This window comes from Accipiter gentilis, chromosome 6, assembly GCF_929443795.1.
Source record: "Accipiter gentilis chromosome 6, bAccGen1.1, whole genome shotgun sequence".
NCBI classification, from domain to species: Eukaryota; Metazoa; Chordata; class Aves; order Accipitriformes; family Accipitridae; genus Astur; species Astur gentilis.
In genome coordinates, this window is record NC_064885.1 from 2,508,518 (window position 1) to 2,533,000 (window position 24,483).

The 24,483-nt window shown below is 45.4% G+C and overlaps 1 protein-coding gene across 2 annotated transcripts in view; it reads right to left on the bottom strand.

Moving 5' to 3' along the window:
* AATF (apoptosis antagonizing transcription factor) overlaps nucleotides 1–20,887 on the bottom strand; it is a 56,956-nt gene extending 36,069 nt beyond the window's left edge. For both annotated transcript variants that reach the window (XM_049802409.1, XM_049802410.1), the window contains exons 1-4: nucleotides 20,789–20,887; nucleotides 17,893–18,081; nucleotides 16,821–17,243; nucleotides 16,018–16,155 (exon numbers count right to left, since the gene is read on the bottom strand). In XM_049802409.1, the coding sequence (XP_049658366.1) occupies nucleotides 16,018–16,155; nucleotides 16,821–17,243; nucleotides 17,893–18,081; nucleotides 20,789–20,873 (835 nt within the window). In that variant the 5' untranslated portion in view covers nucleotides 20,874–20,887. The remainder of the gene's footprint in view (nucleotides 1–16,017; nucleotides 16,156–16,820; nucleotides 17,244–17,892; nucleotides 18,082–20,788) is intronic.
* Nucleotides 20,888–24,483: the final 3,596 nt, after the last annotated feature.

Below are 24,483 nucleotides of genomic sequence, written 5' to 3' on the forward strand. Positions count from 1 at the left end.
AAGAAGCAAGTACTGTGTGCAGAAGTGTCTGATGACACATGCATATGACAACCTTTTTTGCTGACTCACTCATTTCTCTCCTGTGTTAAGTTCTGCAGTAGAGGCCAGCTTCAGTTAAAGCAACACAAGAGAAAATATATATATGTACATCCCAACTAAACTTGACCTCCGACTTTTCTTTCTTGTATATAATGTGCACGTTATAGGGAGCAGAAGGAGGGAAGGCAAGAAGAAAATGCAAACTCCTGCAGGGCTGTGACTACTGCTGGTTTCTGTAGTGCTGTGCTCACCACACAGGAGGTATAAGAAATTAGATTGTAAGTAAAATTAAATGTAGCAAGATCTGATCAAGGGGGAAAACTTAAACAATGACCTGGCAAGTTTAATGAGAATATTCTGATCAGAAAAGCAGAACTGCAGGCCCAGAGATCCTTAGAAAGAGAGAAAGTGAAGAAAAGATTGGGGCGGAGAGGTGTTCAAAATGATCAATACATGGTGTGAAGGTTAGTTTTACAGGGATGAGTAGTTGCTTTCCAGGGTATCTGCAGACACAAATCCTAAATGTAGATCTGATGCTATGTATCCAAAGGCTTTTACAGCTGACAATTTTCCTGTATCTATGCAGATGCGAGAAAAATGATCTCTGTTCCATGAGCTTTTATGTTCTCCAAGGACACACAGTTGCAGGTGACTGTGGGAAGGGTTAACTGCACACTGTTGCAGCATCTGTTCTTTAAAAATAGTTCTTTTGTAGCAACCAACAAGCCTCCCTGCAGAACGCTCTGATATAAAACAAGTGTTTGTCTAGGCCTACACAAACTCTCCCTTTGTACATTGCTACACATCAATCACAGGGTCAGCTCTTACAGGTAAAACACTTAGCACACTTCCATCCAAAAACCTAAACTGAACTTTACACAGATTAATTTATATTTAGCTGGCACTGGTGTATTGCCTTCTACTTTTACAAAGAGGTACCACAGAAAGGAGAAAAAATGCACCGCTTTGGAGGAATGTAGCAGACCACTTCAGGATCTGTTTTCTTGCAGGAGATGTTCACACAGGCTTGGCTTCCCTCCCCACACACCCAGAGCAAGCATCCTCGCAGGCAGCAGTAACTCTGGCGGACAGAGCACGCAGACTTGTCCGGAGGGCAGGAGGAGCACTGGGGTGGTGGGATGCTCCCCAGAGCTTCCCCTCTCTCCCAGTTCCTCCACTGACCTGAAGTCGGTAGGGCTGTTCTGCTTCACTCCCAAACCTGTTTCTTTCTTTGTAGTTAGCATAAAAGAATGGAGAGAACTTTTCACCACTCGATTTGTTGCTTTATTTCTTTTTTTAATGGAGGACACAGAGATCATGGGTACAGTGAACAGCAAATCTTCATCAGCCAGACAGAGACAGTGCAAGCAGAAATCAGCCCAGACATCCAGAGGTCTCAATTTCCCGCATGTTACCACTGTGATATTGCTCAGTTGTCACCATCTTCAGATAAATTACGGCCTGACCTCAGCAACAGGAATGTCAAGGAGAAGATGCTTTAAGATTTTTGTTGCAGATCAGCTGTTGGACTCATCCTCCCCCGGCCTGTGGTTCATTACAGATACAGTCTGACAATTCTTCTATATAAACCTATTAACGGATTAGGTTTGCTGTACTTGTAAAACAGTCATGTGTTAGCATCAAAACAATTCCAAGAGACAAACAAACAAAAGCCCTTAAAAATTCATTTGCTGTATGTGTCTGCAGCTAAAGCATCACTTGCAAGAGGAAAGTGCCCCCACCCTAGCCTGAGTGCACAGCTTACAACAGCAAAATCTTTCCCACTGCCTGCAACACAGCTAAATGTCCCCAGAGCTTCTGAAACTGTTTATTTTCTACCCGCTGCCTATCCTCCAGCAGCAGTGCTAATGCACCCCAGGCGGCTTTGATCCTGTCAATTACAACTGGAGTAGCACTCCAGCTCTTCTGGGGTATATCAGGGCCACAGCAAGCCGGCAAGGAATAAAGACAGGCTCAAGCTCCCCCAGGCTATGAGATATGGACCCCAACAGAAGTGGGGATGGGGAGCAATTTTATTTGGAGTGAAGGGGATGGAGAGGGCAGGGAAGACAACGACCGTGCGTCTAACCAGGTGTGAGGGCTAATTATTCCAGACAGTGGCTTCATCATGAGCCTCTTACAGCTGGATAATTTCCGTGTTTTCAGTTCTTGTGTATGTAATAGCATTATTGGATAGCATTCTCATTGTTGCTGTTGGGTGCTTAAGTGTGCTGTAAACTCAACTTCAGAAGCCAAGTGTCACCCTCCCCTGCCCTCTTCCCATCCAGCCCTGCCCTATTCATTTCACGTTTAATACCAGAAGGGACTGTTTTCTTCCCAGTCTCCTCTCCCTCTTCATCTTCTCTTCCCTCTAATGCCCTCATCTGCCTTTACACGGTCTGCTTTGGGGAAAAGACTGAATCCATTTGTGAATGAAGGCACCATAAAACAAAACTGTTTCGTCGATGCAAACTGTGTCGGTTTGAAAGAAAGCCGGACGCTAACCCTCCTGCTCTCCTACCACACCCCCCCCCCAGCACATTTTTTTTTAAATGCTGCTCCTTGTCTGAAACAGACAATTAAACAGAAGAGTCACAAACATGGAGCTTTCAAGCACGCCGGTACACTAAGGCAACCAACTAGCAGCTTTCACATGTGATAACCATCAGGTTTGTACCTCCTGCTCCCTTCCCCGCTCTGTTCACAGAACAAAGCCAGCAATACCTCTAAGAGCACAGGCAATGCCAGCCCTGACCACGTAGCTGGGGCCTCCCACTGCCATGAGCCGCGTTACGTCCTAGGCAGTCCCTGATGATTTTCAGTTTCTAAAGCTTTCGGGACCAGGAAGGTATCGATACTATGGTTTTTCACAAGCACCACAAACTGGCCAAGGCTCAAACAATGCTGTTAAAGCTCTACAGCTGCCCTCCCACCACTCGTTCACCAGCGGGAATATCCTGATGCCAACAGCTTATTCCCAGAGCTACTTACACTAACTCTGCCATCAGTACCACTTCTGGGTGTTGCTCTGTTGTGTTCAGCCAACTGCTGCTGCTGCTTAAATGTCCCCAGCTGCCCCTTCCCAGTCCAGCGCAGCAGGCAGCGGTCAGTGACTGCAGGCACAGCGCTGCGAAAGCAGCTGCACGTTGCGGTACGTAAAACTCCCCCGAGCTGACTTTGCAGGCACAGCCTATCACTCCAGTGAACCCCAGCCGGTGCCTCTCCCGCTCCTTCTCTCCCACTCTCTGCTGGCAGCTTTGCTGCATCTCTCTTATAATCTACACTGCAATGTGCTGGGGTAAATATTCCATCTTGTATCGACATCAGTGTCACAAATGACGCCTTTAACACTGGGCCATACATCACTAGTGAGAAAAATCTCAAAACTACCTCCTTTTCCGGGAGTTACTTCTGCATGTCCAACCTGTGTTTTTGGAGGACAGGTGGCTTAGCACTGCCTTAAAAACAAGGAAGCTGGATCCCTTTACAGCATTTCGGTATGAAACTGAAATCCCAAAAACAACAACTCATACTCCGCCTGTAGGAGAGGCCAACACGCAACCCCTCCTTCCATTAAACCTTTTCAAAGCTGCCCTTTGGGAAAGAAAAAAAGATGCTGAGTGGGATCCATCTGCAGCTGCTCCAAGAACACAGGAAACGTGGTTTGAATATAACTTCCAGCTTAAATGGGACTCGGAGTGTCTGTGGTGAGATGCTAACTTGTAAGAGTCACTTTTAAGAGTCCATGGGAGCCCCTTCATTTTGTGTACAGGAGTGAAAAAGTTGTTCCAGATCCAGCAGACAGCATATCAATCCACCAAGAAAGCTGGGAGCCAGTATCAGTAAATCAAAGTGTGCCTTTCTGTTAATACTCTCTCATACGTTCTCATTTTATACATCCCTTCACCCAGTCAGAAAGTAGCCCTAGAGTATTTAGCTCCATTCAGGGATAGCACTGCCATGTATCAAAGTGTCAGGAGACCCACCAGAGATGAAATCTGTCCTACTGCTCTCAAACCACAAAAATCAATTTTGTCAATGCCAGTGGTTACGGACAAACTGGCTGTGCTGCTGGCATCCCCCTCTGTGTGGGGTGGCTCCTGGCTGCAGGGTACCGACCCCACCGGGCACTCGCCCCCAGAAGCCCTCTCCCCACGCAGAGGGCAGCCGTGCCTCCGCTGCTGCTGAAACCCAAGCAACGCCGTGCTGGGGACTCGCAGGCGTGACGGCTTCTGTGCTCGCCCATCGCTGTAAGTTCGGCATTTCTACAGCAAGGCAGCTTCCTGCGCAGAAAAATATCTGCGCTCTTTTTCCTGACCTCTAAAAATGGGGTCTCATTTCATCTTCCCAAGCAGCTGCGGAGAGCAGCAGCTGGTGCGGAGCAGCAGGGAGCGGCCTCACGCAGAGACACTTAAAGTCGATGGAAAAAAGCCGGTGCCTCAAGGCCAGGCTTTCAAAGGTATTCACAGAGAGCCAACCAGTGGGATTCCCAAAACTGCTCCACCAGGCGAGCTCCTCCCCGCCTGACCCTGGTGCATCCATCCATCCAGCAGATTCGGAGTACGACGGTCAGGGACGGCATCCTAAAAACTGGGGCAAAACTCCCAGATTTTCACTGCAATGCTGTACGTTCACGGCACTTTACAGGATGCGACGGGGCACTGCCGGGGCAGTGCTCCCCTACAGAACGGTGCATATGCAAACACAAAGAGGAGCATCGTTACTGTGATGTACCAGCACGAAACACCGCACGCACAGGACACGGCTGAAATTCAGAGCTCATGCCAAAGCTGGAAATGAACTACCTTTTCCCCTCAATTAAATCCAAGGATCTGGCATCACAGAAATATCATCGGCGTGCGAGCTTTTAATTTTCCATGTACCTCCACAGGCTGTATGAAGTGCTCACACAGAAAAGCTGGAACAATGCTGGTGGTTGAACCACGGTATGCAGAGCAGGAGCTGAGCTGCCAAATATTGGGAGAGTTTCCCCTGCCACCGGGGAGAGTCACCACCGTGTCACCACTGCACAGAACAGGCGCAGCGCCCAGCGCACTGGTCACATTATGCAAAAAAAAAAAAAAAGAGGAATCAAACCTCTTTTATTTTAATAGCTGTACGTAATGAAAAGTGTCTTTATCAGGTACACGTATTTATCCCAACCTTCAGATGAAGAGGGGAAATTTTCACTCCTTTCAAACGACTGTGGGACAGGAGTTAAACTACAGGTCAAAATGGCACTCAATACACTGGCCTGAGAACAATACTTCTCATTCAAATCCACAAGCCAGCCACTTGCACTAGTCATCCCCAGCAATTAATCCCCCAAGAAACACGTTTGATTAAATCTTTTCAAGCAAATCCTTTGCTTTGCTTTTGTTAGTTCACTTCTTGTCAACATCTATTAAAATATGCCTTTAATTCTCCCACAATCTTAAAAAACACCGATTCCACTGTCTTCAACTTTAATCAACTGTATGGCCGGCATTTTTCATTTCATAATAATGTGCTGTTTGGAATTCAAGAGGCAGGCTCAACATCAATCATTCGGCAAGAATTTTTCCACTGCAATAAATATGCAAATGAGGAAAGCCAGTCAGTCGTATTTCAGGCCCGACTTGCTAGTGTTTTAAAAAAGACACAAATTTATTAATTGCCGTTGGCCAGCGGAATCCTATTACTTTGGGCATTGATTACAAAGCTGTGTGAGTGATTATTGTGCAACTCGCAGGCTATCCAGGCATGAGGAAAAATTATTAAAGCAAGGCAGAGATTATCAACTCAGAATAACAATAAGCCTTAACATTTTAGGCCTCTAACTTCTTCAACAAAGAATTACGCCAGAGCTCCAGTGTATCATAATTCTGAAGTCTGTCAGTATTACTTTTGGAGCTTGCTCTATATTCCCAACAGCAGAGCAACGTTACCAGCCAGGAAAAGGCGGGGGGAATTCCTCCAGGTATCGCATCTTAAACATGGGGCTTTGGACGACAGCTTTTCTGTAATTCCCGCTGCAGAACTAACTCTAGGAGGAACAATTTGGTGCAGGCAGGACTTCCACTCTCTTCAGTTTTGCACCCCCGTATGTCCTGGTGCCCCAAAACCAAGATGGCAGAGAAATAAAAGGCGACTACTGATAAGCCTAAGACAGAAGCTACAAGAGCTAGCCTAGACTAAATTACAGGCTAGCTGCAAGCCTTTTGGCAGCAGAGAGCGATCTGGTATTTTTAGAGGTGCTGTAGTTATGTATACGTTTCTCACGGACTTCAGCTGAATCTGAGCACAAAGCACTTGTAAATCTGTCCAGGTTATTTTAGGAAATTACGGGAGTAACATTCCCTTCACGCTTCCCAAAACACTGAGTTTGTGGAATTTTATCAAACGATAGTAGGAAAAAGGCCAACTTTTCTGCTGATTGCAAAAAAAGGTCTGCTCCGTACCGAAGGCCCAATTTGCTGGTTCCATTGGAATGCAAATGATGCAAAAGCCTTTGCAGAGGGGAAAATTGTATTCCTTCAGCACAAAGGAGCCAATGCTGCAAACCCTTTTCACGCAAGCAGTTCAGCCTACTCCCAAAGAGTTACAGAACGGACTCAATTTAGCCCTTTCACTCCAATATTACTGCGTTTGACAGTAAGGACAACAGGATCGGACATAGATGAGTTTGCTAAAAGTAAAGAAAATAACTAGATGCAACAACAGAATAAAAGGCTTGGTATTCAAGGATTTTATTAGTGGGGACTGGGGGAGGGGGAAAGCTGAGAAGAGATAGAAAGAGAAACACTTCCATGAAGTTCATGCTCTGCTGATTCGCCTCAACCGTCATCTTTTGATATCAGCCCAAACCAGGGAGGGGACAGGGCTTGCAAAAATGAGATTTATAAAAACTGATGTTTTACATTACTGTAAATGTAAAGAAGCTGACAGCATGCATTCCCGTCTCTGCCAGCCAGGAATCCCCAAGTACATATGCAAGAATGAGGAAGGAAGAGGAAATGTGAAATTTCATAGTTATCTAGATATTAAGGCCAGAAGGGAACATTAGCCCATCTAGACTGACCTCCCCATATAATACCAGGCCATTAATTACATTTATCATGACAAGCACTGAGTTTCCATCTCAAGGTAACCAATTGCCAATTAATCCAAGTTAGCTGACATTTGCACATGCTTGTCTGGATGCTTTGCAAGCCTTTGTTTCCCTGCATCTTGTTTGTGGAGTATGCAGACTAACATGCAAAAGTATTTAGCTAAACTCAGTTTAATTAGCTATTAATTATCTTGGGAAACTTAAGTGTAGGCAAACCTATTTGATGTGTTTAAAACGTGGTGTAATCCCACAGTCCAGAGTTCGGGTGTATCAGGTCAACAACTATGGACTCTCCTAGCATTTCTTGCACTAGAATTTAAGACAGCTTTAAAATAAACCTCAAACGCCAATAGTATCCAACACATATGGCTACGAAGATAACCTATAAAATGGGAGCATTTCAATTTTACCACATCTATACAGGAGAAGCAGACAAAAATTCTGCTCAAAAAGACTAAATACCACAAGCTAAAAAGCCTTGGCACTCAGTCAGGAAGGGCAAGAGGGTTTTTTTCTGAAAAGAAAGAAAAAAAGAAAAAAAAAAAGCCCCAAATTGCACCTTATACAAATATCTTGCACTTCTCCACCACACCCCACACAGAATTTCTGAACAATTCACAGCCAGTAACGACAAGCCACAACATACTTTCCTGGTACCTTGCACAGCCCAAATTCTGCACATGCACAAAACATCACACCCCCCCATTACCCAACTAAACATGCACACAAACAGCAACAGAGCTCCAAAACCAAGACCTGTGCCTTTGTCTAAGGCTCCTCACTTCGTATCTCTTCCCTCTCACTCGCTGGCATGTATGCAGAATGGCCACCCGTGAGCCTGGGAGCTTATCATCCTTACTGACCCCAGTTCTTACCAAAAGTTCTCCACAGCACAGGATCATTACAACAAAATTTACAAAAAAGGGTCTGATTCATTCATTTATTTTAGTCGATAGAAAAGTCTTTGTTAAAGTCAACAGGCTTTGGCTGAGTCCCAGAAAGAGTTGACTAGATTCTTCATTAGATCAGAGAGGAAAGGTGAATTTTGGGGACACCTGCATCCACATCCATTTAAATCAAATTCAACCCTGCATGAATTGACAAGTATGATGGTTTTTGTATTCATAAAGTGTCTACACTAATACAAGTCAATTAAAATGAACTACCAGTTTTAAGTGGGCTAGATCTGATCACAATAATTTACACTCAGGCTTGAAACCCAGTTCTGCTGTCACACATTTGTGCAGGCTCCCAGTAAAATCTTCAAAGCAAGAATATATTTAAGTCCATGATCTTGCCTAGCACCAATTAATCCTGTAACTGCTCTATGCCTCTGGAAACTGTGTAATCTGCCTGTGCCTCAGTTCCTCCCCCACTCCCCTGTGACACCTACCCTGCTCTGTATTAGTGCATTATCATCTCCAGATGTACGTATAGATACATTTTGGTTTTAAAAGTGATGCACGAATAGAGATGATAACAAAACTATGAGTGAATTATTGGCAGCTGATTCCTGCAGGCTTCTCTAAAAAATCCCGAGCCTGTGTCAATAAAGCACATTTAATCTGACAGCTTTTCTCTAACCAGATGCGTAAAACGACAACCAGGTGCAGCCGAGGAGCGAGGCAGAGGGTGAGCCCATCAGACAGAGCATGCTGCACAACTGGAGAGGAGAACGCCTTGCCAGACACATCCTCTCTTACAGGAAGTGGAACAGGTTCTCCAGAACCTAAAGCAGACTTGATCTTATTCAAAGTTAGTCAATGCTCGATCAGCTTCTTCGATATGACTTACCTGGATGTTGTACAGAATGTATTTTCTTTTTTTAAAGATCAGGAATCAGAGTAACAGAACCCAGCAAAAATCATCTATTAAAAAGACACCGAGAACATACAAGCATACACTAAATAGACACTAAATAGAATATTTCCCTCTGTCTTGAGTCCCTTTTCAGTGAAATATTACAGAACCAACCCAAAGAAAATAAAGATATTCAGTGTGAAGCATTCATACAGAAACGTTTAATATGCAAGAATGTAAAACCAGAAAACACATGGCGTCTTTGGAGGTCTCCTGCTGGCAATGAATGTAAGTGGGATTCTTAATCACATCCTTAAGAGGCCTTGTCCACAAATGTGCTGTTTAGTCACAAGCCACAGATATTTGTCATGGGAGCAGTTAACCAACCTGGCGTACCAAGAGCCCAACTCAGGCAATTATCATAAAGGTCCACATAGCTCCAGGTGGAAGAACAGCCCTTTACCAGCACACCCACTACTAGTGCACCTATTTCCACCCCAGAAATAGACACTTCTGGGTCAGTCGAAGTGTTTGGACTGGACTGGACTTTTAGGAGCAAAAAGTCAAGATCCCTTTCATTTCCCAGAAGGCACCGCACACCCAGCCTTCTGCAGTCCCAGGCAAGTCCTGCAAAATTTTACAAGTGCTCCTTTTCGCTCTACTTTTCAATAAAACGTAATTAAATAGCAACTGTTGGCTAGCTGCACCTGAGATATAACACCCTAAGGGAATAACTAATCAATGTGCAATATAAGTTATCCAGCAACTGACTCTGAGTTGAAGAAACTGGCTACAGTAAGATTATGAACAGTGGGTCGCTTCTCGCAAACTTTAGAGGTAGTTCACACTCATTTCCCTTGTTTCATCTTCCCACGTCTTTCTTTTGAATAAAAGTTTCTTTGCGGCACCCCATTCGAAACACACATTGAAGGACATAAATAAAAGGTGCACATGCTCTCCTCTTCTGCAGTCCAAACTCAGTACGGAGAAGGAAAGGCAGGACTGGGAACGACTGTTCAGGCAGTAACTCCCGTTTCCCATCTCAAGGTGTAATTGCATCCCTAGAGTGGCCACAAAGAAACATGCTATCCGTAATGCCACCCAGGCATTGTACCTGGTAGGGTACAAAAAAGAAGTGGTCTCCACCATTACGTTTAAGTTATTCCCAAGAGGCAAAACGCACTATTCTACTCTCCTCAGGCCGCGGTGCAGCAAGCTCATAGGGTGAACAAGGTCATGCGTTGCAGCATTGCTCATCAGCCAGCTGTGCTAACTGCAGCACTCAACGCCCTGTCTCCAATATAAGCTCATCTCTTTGTGTGAATGAGCCCAACACAACAGTTCTTCCGGAGGGATTTCAAAGGGGATACTATAGAAATGCTATATGATGGGGGAAACAAGGTTTCTTCTGGATGATGCACCCTCCTTGAATACAAGAAATACAGGAATTAAGTTCTGTGCATGGATGCAATGCCACTAGCTCATGACCACAGAGAATTTCCAAGGATGAATCATCTAGAGTAACATCACAGTGACCAGGAAAATAAGATATAACTGACTACAGAGAATACAAACTAAAGTTCAAACATCACTGTGAGTTGAGAAAAGATGCACAAATTTCAGCAGAATTTAAAAAGCTGGTATCTCTCAGCAGCAGACGAGGCACTGTGCTGAAAAGTTCAGGCCGCTGCTAGGCAGAGCTCACTGCTGCTGCTCCATTAATACATTAATAACCCAGGCAGGTTTGGGGATAATGGCCTTGCAAGCACATGGAGCATTTAATTTGATTTTTTTATCTGATTCACTTTATTCAGGTTTATTTTCTTATTGATCACAAACCTTTGTATAACTTCTCCACAGTTCTACAAAGTGTAAATAACAGTTAATATTTGTTGTCCCCACTTTTGTTCTTTCAGTGAGCAAATCCATTCTTACAGACCCTGCATATCTACCTTTTACCAAACCCAGTATTTTCTCCATTTCTCCAAAACAATTTATCTTGAGCTTATGCTGAAGAATAGAAATGTGGGATTCCAATATTTTCTCTTAATCCGCTGACAGATGGAGTCAAAGCAAAAAAAAAAAAACCCACAAAAAATTCAGCCAGTAGTTTACATTTCAGGGACCTATAGAACTCTTGAGAAGTGAAAGCATATACATATGAAAACATATACAACTATTTGTCCCTTTAAAGTCTTGCAACTCCCATCAGCATCTTGCCTTCTGCAAGATCCTCACCTGGGTTTCTGTATGTTTTTAACTCCTCATCTCGCCAACTAAAAACTGAAAATAACATATTATACTATTTAAAAGCTAGAATTCCCAGCTCTTTTTGTGGAGCACAAAGTACTAGTCACTGAAACATTCCCAGCTTAGAATTTTTAACCAGAATTATAAAGAGAAAGTAATTAAAATAGCAAGAACAGAGCTACATCACCGTATTGGGAAGCCCAGCTACCCAGGGCACATAGAACAACTAGCTTCTAGCCTTTGTCGATTGAGAGATATCATTTCTTAAAGCTCTTGTTGCCCTCCTGCCCACCAATTAGCTGTGGGTTTTTTTGTCACTGAATCAAGATTTAACATAACAACCCCCAAACCTAGGAACTGTTTAATTCCTGACACTGGATGTGGCTTCACTAATGTTGCTACCACCTCTTCTTTAGCTCTTTCTTGCCCTTGAGGTAATTTTTGGTGACATTTTCACGATATCCACTTCTAACCTTCCTCCCCCTTGAAAACATACATAGAAATATGAATGGCAGGCATGCAATCTGTGCAGAGACACAGCACAGAAACTTGCACCTTGCACTCTTTTTCTATGTAAATAATGCAAGGATCCTGCGGGAACATGCCAGGGATTGGAATTTTTAATTAATGGGTCTCTTTAATGTGCAAATCAGGAGCAGATTGCAAATTCTGACTTGCATTGATTATGAAAAACATTAATTGAACGTGCAAGACCCCAAACAGAGGCAACATCTCAAGCCCTGGACTAGACTGGAAGATACGGTGCAAGAGAATACAAATGTATCTTGGAGAAACAGACCACTCCAGGCGGCAGCACCTCAGAAACGTAAGCTGTGGGAGTTCACGTGTGCAGTGCATTAAAGGTTAAACATTTGCACTGCATTCAGAGCGCAGCCACTGTAATTTCAGTATTAAAAACCACTCAGACTTTCTCCATGGATGCAAAACAGGAATAAACATGAGCTCCATGACCACAGTTCGGTCTCCAATTTGTATGTAAAAAGGATGACAGAAAAAAATCTGGAATATAATTAAAGATTTAAAAAAAAAAGGGGGGGGGGGGCAAGAAAAAGTAAGACAGTGCAAACAAAGCAATGCTGTCTCTTTAAACAGAAATTCATCCTATATAAATTATGGCCATAAACTTTTCCTGCAGTGCAGCCTAATTAATTCTTGTTCTATACACAAAGGGAAATGCTGGGTGACAAATGGGTGTGAAGCCTGAAAGCTGCCAGGTCTGCAAAACATTTTCTACTTCAATTTATAAGCAATTTTGCAGTAAATCATCCACCAGAACCTGAGATCTCAGGAATCCAAGACTGTCCAAAGCGTGTTGTATCATTTTTTAAAAAAAATTATTTCATAAAAGATTACAAAAATAATAAATTAAACACTTGAGGTTTTGTAACCTTCAATCTTGAAATCTGGAAAACAAGCATGACCTTACCATTTTCATTTGGCTTTAAAACTGCAAATGTATAAAGCACTGCTGTCTACTCTTTAACACAATTATACTCAAACCCTTAGGGAATTTCACTACCGCGACTAGCTGCACAGAGGGTTGTCCCAAGTGGGAGACACCAAAGAAGCAAATATATGAAGGACCATTTTCTATTTCAAAAAATTCCTCCTTCCTGTGAGCACAGAGCAGAAATTTCAGGAGCTATGGAAGGACTTGGGATAAATTACTGAAAGCATTCTGGGGCAGCTTTCAAAGAGATGTGAGGGACTTGTCCAGGACCTCAGAGAGAGCTGGGTGCTGAGACCTCTCTGTGCCCTCCTGCCTTCAACAGGCTACAGCTTACACCGAGAGTCTGGATTTTTGGCACCAACTGCTTTGTGCAGCTTGAACACCAAATCATTTCCTCCTATTCAATGAAGGTGATGAAAGCATGCCAAATTTATTCTGTGGATTTGGAAAGCAGTGCTGAGGCTTCCCTGAAAGGAGATCATCATCCAGTCCAAAACAGTGTCAATGTCATGATTATCCCAAATCCTGTCCAAGACTGAAGCGCATCATGTACAAGGGAACGAACTCAATGTTCAGTATTTACAAAGTCCTGTCTTCCACTCATCTTTAAACTTATGCACAGTTCTTCTAATTTGTCCTGTCTGGGGAACGGGATCCTAGCCACAAGCTGGTAATACAATTGGGATGAGAACTCAGGAGTTCAGAGATATTTACCCAGCCCACTACCTCACCGTTCAGAATCGAGTAAAAAAGTTTATTTTTATAGACGCCACTAAGCCACTTGATCAGCTAAAAATTAGGACTTTTATTGGAAGCTGATTTGTAAGTGAGATTTTTCCCCCCCCCTCTCATAAATCAAGGTGCATCAATTCACGAAAGAATGTTAAATACATCATTATCATGTATATTTTCAGAAAGGACTTAGTTTCACCTCCTGAATTGATAACAGGGTCACAGCCCTGTTATCCAGGCAGAAGCTCTGTGAATGAAGATGTAACACAGCTCAGACTGCCCATGGGGTAAAGCTCTAGCTGTTGATTAGACATGAATCCCTCTCCCAGGGCCCAACACAGCAAAGTAAGAGAGAAACGGGTCTTTGCCACATAATACCAGCTACATCCCTAGTCTTTCCTAAGATCTTTCATGTATAAGTTTACTCCTTATTTCATGCCTGGCACTTTGTAACTTCCGGAAAGAGCATTTTTGCAGGGCAGTGAAAGATAGCTGCACTGGACAATAGTGTAGCTCATCAAAAAGGACTATTTGTTGTAACCTACTTTACTGTACAATTACAGATTGTATTTTAGAAGAATAGAAATTTAAAAAGCTAATACAACTTTGATCCTTTAGAGAATACTGGAAAACATGAAACAAGTGTAGTAGTAGCAGCAGAATGTTCCTAAGTTCATTACTTCCCGTCTGCTAGTCTGAGCGCTTCCTCTGCTAACTTTTCCCAGGTCACTTCGGCTTTATTTTCTTGCTGTCTTCACAGATGAAATACAGAACACAAACCCCAGCTCTCAGGAACATCAGAGTGTACTATTGCAACTTTCCCGCCCAGACTTCTCTATGAGAAGAGGGCGGGGAGGGAATCACTGAGTAGTTATTAACAGTGGATTTTCCTTTAGTGTTCTGGACAACTGAAAGATGAGCCTCTCTGCTGTACTGTGTACAGTATTATACTCCACGTTCTTGGATGTATTTTGCTTATGGGAAATATCAAAATGTCAACCATTGTTTCTGTTAAAGGTCTTTAATGATATTGCATTTTAGACCTGTAATGAAACATGGTGCTCGGTGCAGTTTGTAATGCATCTCATTAAATACATTAATAACATGTATTTCACTGAAAGGTCAGCTTAGTATTATTGGGAGTTCGCCTTTTTTTCCTTAATCACTTCGTTTAAAGCAGCAGAGCTAACTTTAAAATATAAAGTATCTCACCTGCTGTAACTCCAGATAAGCTGATTAGCTACCATGTTCAGATCAGGTATAAGCTGTAAGATGATAGTCAAAACTTGGTGTAGGGGCAAGATTCAGGGTCAAGTTCGATGATGGTAAAAGTTCCTAATCCAGTTTTAAGATGACTTGTGCCAGCCCAGCCCCAAATTTCTCAATGCGCAGGTATCACTCCAGCACATACAAACTGGCACATCGTGTGGTTGAATGGATATACAACCACAGCAAACCAGACGGTTCAGATGACATCTCTGATATTTAGCATGAAGGGCTGTAGACACCATTACAGTGTTTCCCACCAACTGGTTCACATAAGGGGGCTTCTCAGGTGCTCACCTACAGAGCTGAAACGTTCTGTAAAGTATCTCAAGATTGGGAAAGAAGAAATAGAAGGGAAAGGGATAACCAACCTGGCAAGCTTTAAAATGCTGCTGGGCTAATCTTTATTACTCAAAATCACTGGAAGAATATCCTATGAAGTTTATTCATTTCTGATTAGTGGGATTAGAAAAAAGAACAATCTGTGTATAAACATTGTCATCTGTGTGGTTTTTGACAGAAAACAACAAACATGTCAGGGAGAAATGGACACCAACTGATACCTGCAGTAATCTGTATTTATCTCTGAGGACAACATACCAGACATTTTATCTCCCTGCGCATTTACCTTCAGGTCAGTAAAATAGGTGTCCAATTCTAAAAATTAAATAGACCCACAACACACTGAAGTTGAGTACTTTGCACTTATCAACTGCAGCATGCACACTGTATTTGCCATATTGGAGAATCTCCTACAAATCTCATCAGATCAGTATCATTAATAGTGATCCTAAGAAATAAACAGATGAAGCAGCTCCAAGCTGAAAAGATTATCTGCTGTTGATTTAACAGCACCGGCCCTCTCCCTTGGGTTACATTACTCCTGGTTAGGGCAAATCTTTGCATCCACTGACCCAGCACAAAGTTGGTACCGCAAGGTGTCTCTGGACAAAGCAGCATCCCAACTCTGCACCAAAGAGCAATAACCAAACCAATTATTTCTACAATACAGCATGAAACTTAAATTTGATAAGCAAACTTCAATCCCGATGTGAACTAGAAATAGCAGCAGGACCTGAGCTGAGGCTTTTCAACATTACGTAAGTGACGACAGGCCACCAGCAGAGATCAGCTAGGCATACACAGACATGGGTGATAAGAGGCATTTTCTTTGCCTGGGTAGGAAACAGGTTTTGGTTTCTGTTTGTACAGTACCTAATTAATGATTAAGGCAATACAAACCGACAGCTAATACTACCGACACATGCAACTCAAAGCCCTCACTTTCCCATTAACAATTCCCCACATAGGCAAAACATACTGGCTACAGCAGAGTCTACCCAAAGTAGAAAGACTGAAGAATTCTTACAGTTCTCGACAGCGTTGTCAAATTCTTGTCCACCTTCCTTTCTGAAGATTGGGTAAGTGTCTGGCTGTGGAAGCCGGTTGGCTGTTACGAGCGCCTTCTGCATCTTGATTCTCCCTTCCAATAGTTGATCCCACAGTGCTTCATAACAAAGAGGAAATAAACCAATTATTTAGCAAGCCAAAGCACTTGCTCCTTGTGAAGGAGCTGTTGACTTAACAGCACAGGCCCTGTCCTTTGTGCTACCTTACTCCTGGTTAGGGCAAATCTTTGCATGCACTGACCCAGCACAAAATTGGTACCGCAAAGTGTCTCTGGACAAAGCAGCATCCCATCCTATAATCCTGACTGCAATTTTGTGATCCACAAAAAAATAATGTTCCCTTTGCTTGACTGTTTAAAAGGACATTCTGCAAATGGAGGTTTGATAGTTTAATAGGACAGATAGGAAGAAGTTGCATTCTGTATTACATTTTAAAAAGAAACAGAAGCGGTATCAGCATCACTGCACAGCACTACCAGTGTAGGAAGTCCCCATCCCCACCAATACTACAAGTACATTTAGTACTGGTTCAATTAAACCAGTGGATAAATACACTTCATAACATGAGATTTTGTAGCAGCAGTGACACCAGCTTGCACAGCAGATTTGGCAGAACATTTGCAAATCACTAGGGCTGCTGTAGCATGCACATGCAGTATGCTAACAGCATGTTAACATGCTGAAGTGGCTCCTAACATGGCCAGTTTCCATAGTGTCAGCAAGGTGAAAGTCTTGTCAAAATACAAAGCAAAAGTGCACAAACCTAGCTGGTTCTTCACAGCTTTTCCTTTTTCTACTTCTTCAGCCTCTTGTCCTTTTGAGAATGTCATCACCCCCCCATCGTCTTCACTGTCTTTGGTTTCCTTTATATTGTCATGGTTTTCACTCCCATATTCCTCCTCCTCCTCCTCATCTCCTTCTTCCATGCTGGCATCATCTTCATCTTCCCCTTCACTGCTTCCTACATCATCCATCCCCTCTGTAAATTTCTCAAAGTCAGTGATATTCTGGAAACTGAACTTCGATGCCTTGGCCTTGACAGACAGATCCGTCTCTTCATCATCTTTGAAGTCATCCTCCTGGTCACTGCCAGCACTGCTGGGTTTCTCCTTTGGTTTAGTGCCTAAGCTGCCATTCTCTTCTGAATCTTCACTGCCGCTGTACCATTCATCTGATGCTTCTTCAGCTAAAGAGACAAAAAGTTAATTTACTTACCAGCAAAATTGTGCCACTTTGCAGTATGCATCATCAATCGCTACAGGTTTGGGCTATTTGGGCTCCAAACTCCGATTTATCTGTGTATGATGTTACTCTTTGTTTTGCCTAAATAATGGAAACACTGGGCCGTATTCGCAAAAAGATCTCAGCTCACATTTTCTGCAGCAATGATTAGTAGATCCACGGCTTAGCCTTCCCATGAAACAGTGATGTGATAAGCAAACGAGGTGGTCAGAATTCACTATATGCATTTTTAAAATGAGATTCTGTATATACCTGCAGGCCCTGAGATATATTGGCTTAAATATGGGAGCTGTTTCTTTTCCTCCACACAATGTTCTGTCAGCGCACTGAACCTCACCTTACACTTAGTCATACTCTTTCCTCCGCCTGTAGAGGTGACCTCCTCTTTGAGATTTCCCCTTCCCTCAGGCCAAAAAATATGGCCTGAATTTCAGGAAGGCACTTCAAGACTATGTCCAACTTAACTGTACCCATTTATTGCCCTGTAACAGGGACCTAAAATTTGTCATCTCAGTTCACATGGCACTAGCTCAGCTAACATGCTAACATCAAATTGTGAGTAGTCTAAAGGGGAAAGAAATGAGATTTCTTACCAGATCCTTCTTCAGACAGAGCATCTCCCCAGAGTTCTTCTTGCAAAGCTTTGCGAGATGTAGCTTTTCCACTGTACCTTTTATCAGCTTCCAAGAGAGAGGCTGAAGCTTTTTTCCGTATATTACCAACAGGGAAAATGTCATCTGCAGTTTCATCCTCAAATTTGTCAATCACTTTAGCAACTGTAGCTGTGGGGAAAAAAAAGGCGGGGAAGGATATCTAAACTGAACTGAATTCCAGACTAGAAGAACTAGCTGCAGGAAGGAGCCATGGAAAACTCCTCATGCTCTACAAACAAAAATATACTGCAAAGGTAAGCTGGATGGCAACACGGCCTCGCATAAGAGTCTGGCTTTTAGACTCTGAGAGAGAGCAAGGCTCTTCCCTGCCTGGTGAAGGAAAGCCAGTACACTAATTTTCTGCAAAGCGGGAAAGGTTGCTGGGGAATCAAAGGCAGAGAAAAAGCCTCAAAGCTGGGTTTTGTGTAGAGCAGCACCAGTCCTGCCTAGAAACTACTGAGTAAAGCAATACTTAAGATCTAGCGGAAGAGATAAGACAGCTCCAAGGGTATTTTTCAGAAAATATCCTGTGACTTCTCTGCAGCCAGAGGTGTTCTCCCACCTGCCAGTTTAACCTTTGCAGGAGGAAGGGAGATGTTAGACAAACTGACCAATTCCAACCCCCCTCTCAGTACTATGGTCTTCTCCATATACAGGTTTGGTACCACAGGGCTCACCTGCAAAGTGGAGATGGATGTTTATTAACAAACACCAAAAATCTCGCTGAATTTTTTTTTTTTAATGAACACTGCCTACATTGACACCTTCTTCCCTGCCTCTTCTTTATTTTACAGAACCTGCACAGAGCGCTAGACAAACTAAGCCTATCCAAGCCCTTCCACAGAATCATGAGGGTCTCATGAGAAGTGTAGTCCTCTGGGTAGAAGACTCAGTAAAGCTGGAATGCCTTCATTCACTTCACGCTTACAGATTAAATGAGGAAAACTGCAATTCAGTTGCACTTTGGCCTCTTGCTATATATACGATGCACATAAATGTATAAACATTTTAGAATGGCTAAACAGAAAACATAATTTCACTGTGGTTATTACCCTCTTTCATACCCATCTTCTCCAGGACACAGGAACGGAGCAGTCCAGCAAAGAGAACACATCATACCATACTCCCTCCTTATTTTCATTCATGTGCAAGACACCCTGTATGCAAAATTACAGGGTTAGCTTTGTTCAACCAATTGAGTGATCCAACTGGCTGAACATCACTAAGTGCTCTTTTAGCGTGTGTTTGGAAATGTTAATGCCTCACATACAGTGTTTACTTGAGGCAGGGGGGAAGCAAAAAAAATCTCTTGCTCATAACCAAAACAACAGGATCAGGTCTAAATACAGTCACTCCAGCTACAAGAGGATGGCAAGATGCGCGGCACGAAGGAATGACTGGGCAAGAGGGGCAGATGCAGAACGACCTGTGGCACTCGATGGATCTTCTGGCATTCTGAGTCTTGGCACCACTAAAGTATGAAGTCTGAAACTAAATCATGATTACTAAAATGGGAAAAAGCCTCTGCTGACTGCATTAATTTCCTCAATGGTTACTTCGATGTTGCTTACAAGATACTATTGCTCTCACATACACTTGCATAGAAGAACCAGGCCAGTTGGCACAACCTTTACCACCATGACTGGTGCCTAGTGCCTCCTAAAGCCAGCCGCTGTCGGCGTGTGACAGTGAACTCGCTGTCTCTAAGAGATGAGCGCAGGAACTGTGCGACAGACGTGCCCCAGAGATGAGTCCTGCCCCACGGTCTCCTGACCGGTGGGACGGCTCTGCCCTGTGGAGGGTAAGTCAAGGGAACACAGGGACCAGCCTGGGCACTGAGAAGATGACACTGCCACCTACATGTCACGGGGCAAGGGATGAATGTCTCAAAAAACCCACAACTAAGGCAAAAAGAGTGGGATTAAAATCATAAGTTGGTAATGGGCCGCTGGTAAGCATCAAACAGGAGACGTGCTCGGAGATGGGCATCACCAGCACCCACCGGGCCTCCTCCCCGCTCCCACAGCCGCACCGGCTCCGCTTCACAGGCAGAGGCGAGCGGTCCTGCCTCGACACTGCACTTTTATTTCTCTTTTCCTGGTGATTTCCAGCCGGATCCGCTCCCCAGTCTGGCTCCGCAACAGCCCGGCCTGCAGCGGGGCCCCAAGCCGGGGCAGCCCTGAGGGGACTCGGCGCTGAGGTAACTCCAGCCGCGGCTCCTGAAGTAACGCCGATCCCTGAGGTAACCTCGATCCCTGAGGTAACCTCGATCCCTGAGCTAACGCCGATCCCTGAGGTAACGCCGATCCCTGAGCTAACGCCGATCCCTGAGGTAACCTCGATCCTTGAGGTAACCTCGATCCTTGAGGTAACGCCGATCCTTGAGGTAACGCCGATCCCTGAGGTAACCTCGATCTCTGAGGTAACCTCGATCCCTGAGGTAACCTCGATCCCTGAGCTAACGCCGATCCCTGAGGTAACCTCGATCTCTGACGTAACCGCGGTCCCTGACGTAACCCCGGTCCCTGACGTAACCCCGGTCCCGAAGGCGGGCAGCGCCGGGCACGGTGCGGCGGGCCGAGCGCCGCTCACTGTGGGGGCCGCCCGGAGCTGAGGGGGGCACAGCGAGGAGATGCGACCTCCGCTGGGAGAGACGGAGGCGCCCAGCGGGGCTGAGGGGGCCGAGCCCCCCGCCATCACCGTCATCACCATCATCATCATCATCATCATCACCGCCACGTGCGGCCGGTCCGCCGGCACCCCGGCCCACCCCGGCCCGCCTCCGCCCGCCCCCGCCGGCCGCGGGTATTAAACCCTCCTCCCGGCCCTCCCTCACCTTCCTCCGCGTCGTCCTCGGGGTCGCGTAAGCTGGGCCGGGGGTTGAGCAGCTCCTCCAGCTGCCGCGCTAAGGGCGCCGCCATCTTGTCGAGGGAGGGAGGGAAGGAGGGGCGGGGCCGCGGGGCGGAGCCTGGGAGCGGGGGCGGGGCCGGCGGCCCGGGACGGGGTAGCGCGGGGCGGAGGGACGGGACGGGCCAGGCCCCGCAGGGTCCTACCGCCCGCCCGCCGGTCGGGAGCGCGGGGTCCCGCCGGGCCCCGCAGGGTCCTACAGCCCGTCGGTCGGGAGCGCGGGGTCCCGCCGGGCCCGAGCAGGAGCCGGTGCCGGTGCCCGAGGGCGCAGGGGGGGAGAGCGGCCGGGGGGGGGCGGAAGGAACCGGCCCAGCGGGACTCAGGGGCTTCGTGAGCATCCACCCTTTGTCTGGGCTGAGGTGCGTGGGGTGCCCAGCCAGGAGGGACAGGGATAACTAGAAATACCCACAGAGGTACACAGGGCCTGGGGAGCGGGGGCTGTCCCAGCCCCTCACCCATCGTTAATGGGGGGGAATTATAATTGTGTGCATCAGGGCCGTGAGGGTTGCTGTTGGCCCGGTGCTCTGAAGCTGAGCAGCTCTGGGGTAGCAGTTAGTAGTATAAAAGTGTTATATAATGCAAAAAAAAAAAAAAAAAAAAAATCACAACTCTTTCTTCAAGTCAACATTGCACTTTTTTTAGCACCGCTAACTGCCCAGAACTTAATTAATTCTTTCCTTGTCCCATACGTGAAACACTTTGTGGCCCCTGTTGAAGCCAGGGTCCCTCTTACAGCAGTGCGAGCTGAAAGGCAAGTCCTCGGTTGACTCCGGTCCTTACACCGGAGTTACACCGGGCTCAGTGAACCCACACCAGCCCCAAAGCTCCTGAGATGTTTTCGCCCAGCTCGCAGGAGTTGGGATGTTTTCGGCCTAGAAACAGGAGCAAGGCGACGCAGAAGTGACCTGCCGAGAGCATCAACGAGAAACCAGCTTTTTGGGCGGCTTTGCCCGCCGAGAGCTTCTCCTGGCTGCTTTGTGGGGTGAGGCAGCCTCAAAGCCCAAGGTCAGACCTGGAATTGGGGAAGAGCGCTGGAGGCTGGCACCTATTCTGTTACAAGGGAGCGGGGATGCCCATCGGCATCTCAACTCTGAGTTGCAGACGTAGGTCTGAACTTCAGACCCCACAATGAACAGCTTTGGGGGGGGTGTGTCAGGATTTGGGCTTCCCAACCACCGGCGTTGGGATTTTTTTTGCCTGCGAAGGTGCCAGCAGCAACTCGCAAACACGAGCTGGGTACCGGGTCGAGCCCTTGCTGGGAGACGAATTTACGTAGCCTGCTCGCTCACCCCCTTCTTGTCCGCACAAGACTCTTCCTCACTCCTCATCTGCTTTTTAAATGCTCTAAAAATTAATCCGGGCACGCTTTCGAAGGCAGCAGCGTTCAGTGCAGGCAGCTCTCCTACAGAGGGCAGAGGAATATCATCCATCACCGCCGGCTCCGGCAGCCTCGGCTGGGTTACTGGGATGGGACTGGGGGTCCTGGGAGGCACCATGGGAAGAGACCCCTGGAAAAAACCCAGACATTCCCCCCCCCCCCCAATAGCCTGTGACTCTCCCTACAGAGCTGTGCGATACTGCAAAGACAACATACAGTTCAATTTATGTAAAAACTAATGTTTACTGAAAACGCACATTTTCATTGCAAGCAGAGCCCTTGGATTTTATGCTGTTGAGTATTTCAATCCCGTTCCAACTTTCTTTTGTAGTTTGTAGTTATTTTATCATGGCATGAGTGACAGCTGTAATCCTCTGCATTATATATTATGTGGGTTTGCCATTGGTCCAGCAATGTCAAATTAAGCACTGGGGGTTTTTTGTTGTTTTGGTTTTTTTTTTAACCAAGACATGGTTTTATAAAACAAGAAACTTGTACAATGAGAGGTGTGTAGAGTGTGTCTTCCCTGACTTTGCTTCTAGATTTGGGGTTTTTTTCCACTTTGAGTTTGTAGGCATTTTGTTTCCAGAGTAAAAGATGCCATTATAAACAAAGAGAGGAGCCTGGAGAAATAAATCCATAGAAAATTAAGTAGCAGGAACAAGTGCTTACCTGAACAGTTACTTAGGAGTAACTAAGCACTCCCCAAACCAAAGAGCTAGTGCCAAGACCCCCCTGCGTCATTGCATTTTCGAACCTCTGCGCTCTCACAGAGTGAAAAAGGGATGTTCTCTAACCTAACAAATAGTAAATAGCCCTGTTAATAAAGGGAGAGAGGCTTTTAGCGATGCTTAAATAAAACATACCCAATATATAATTAATAAAAAATACACAGTGAGTTGCATTAGTCCTCCAGAGTAAAAAATGGGCTTCTTGAAGTCGAGAGCGTTTTTGCCACTCACGCCAGTGAGATCAGGATTTCACCCACTGAGACTAATGGGACAATTGTTCGGTATAAATCCCGAATCCAGCAACGCATTAAAATGCACGTATGTACAACTGCAAACTCGAGGGCTTCTGACAGAGCTTATAGACCTGTTTCTTTTCTGTCCTCCATCCGTCACTCCTATCGGTGCAAAACAAACGCGGAGGGGGAAAAGCACACGGCGCTCGGCCGGAGGCGTCGCGCGCCCCTTCCCGCGCGCGGGGGGAAGGGGAGAGCCCCCACGCTCTGCGACTTGCTCGGGGTACCCCAGCTCCGCTGATCGGCACCCAGACGGCTGCAGGAGCTGTTAATTCAAAATTTTTGATAAGGAGATTCAGTCAATATAAAGCGACATCAAACAGAAAATGCAGCGTATGAAAGTCATGGGTTGTTAAAATATTTCACCAAGAGAGCCTCCTGCTTCGCTGTTTATTCTCTCTCTTTTGCCTTTCACTTAGCAGGGTAATTAAATCAGACTCTCAGGCTCGGTTTTAATTTCTGGTTCGCATGCCCTCAAACCATGCTGCCGTGGTTTGGACTCGTAATCATGCTGGGGAATATTTGTACAAAAATTGTATCAATACATTTTAATTTAAGACGATCATGAAAGCCTTTTGATGCATCACGGTCCGTTCTGTAGAACCCTCTGCCTGTTTATAAACTATAAGCAGAAGCCGTCAAACTGACTGACATAATTTCCGTGGCATTTTTCCTCTTAATTTTATTTTTTTATTTACGCGCTTGTTTGCTAAAATGGAAGTAACACCCTAAACACAGAACAGATAAACAAGTGAATTTTGAACAGCCTGTACTACAGAAAAGCACTTCTAATTTCTCACACTCAGCTCCTTTTGCTCCCGTGCATTCGTGGAGCTTGTCATCTTTTAGGAAACTGTCAGATTAGATGGTAGCTTTGGCAGTGAAGGACCGTATCATCCCCGTGTGCCTGCAGAATTACAGGTTATTAATACGAATCCATTTTTCAGAGCATTCCCTTACTTAAACATATGAAAAAAAGAAACGGGTTGGCAACGCAAAGCCGTTCAGACACCACCACCGAGTAATTCGCTGCTCGCCCGCGCTCAGCAGCACCCGGCGCTGGGTCCCTGCCGCCGCGAGCAGAGCGGTGGGAGCGCGGTGGGCTGCAGGCACCGATCTGCGACGGGATTCCCATAGAGATCCATGGGAATTACACGCGCCAGAGTCTCGTCGACTGAATTTAATTGAGTGGCGTTATCAACGGCAGGATTTGACCCATATA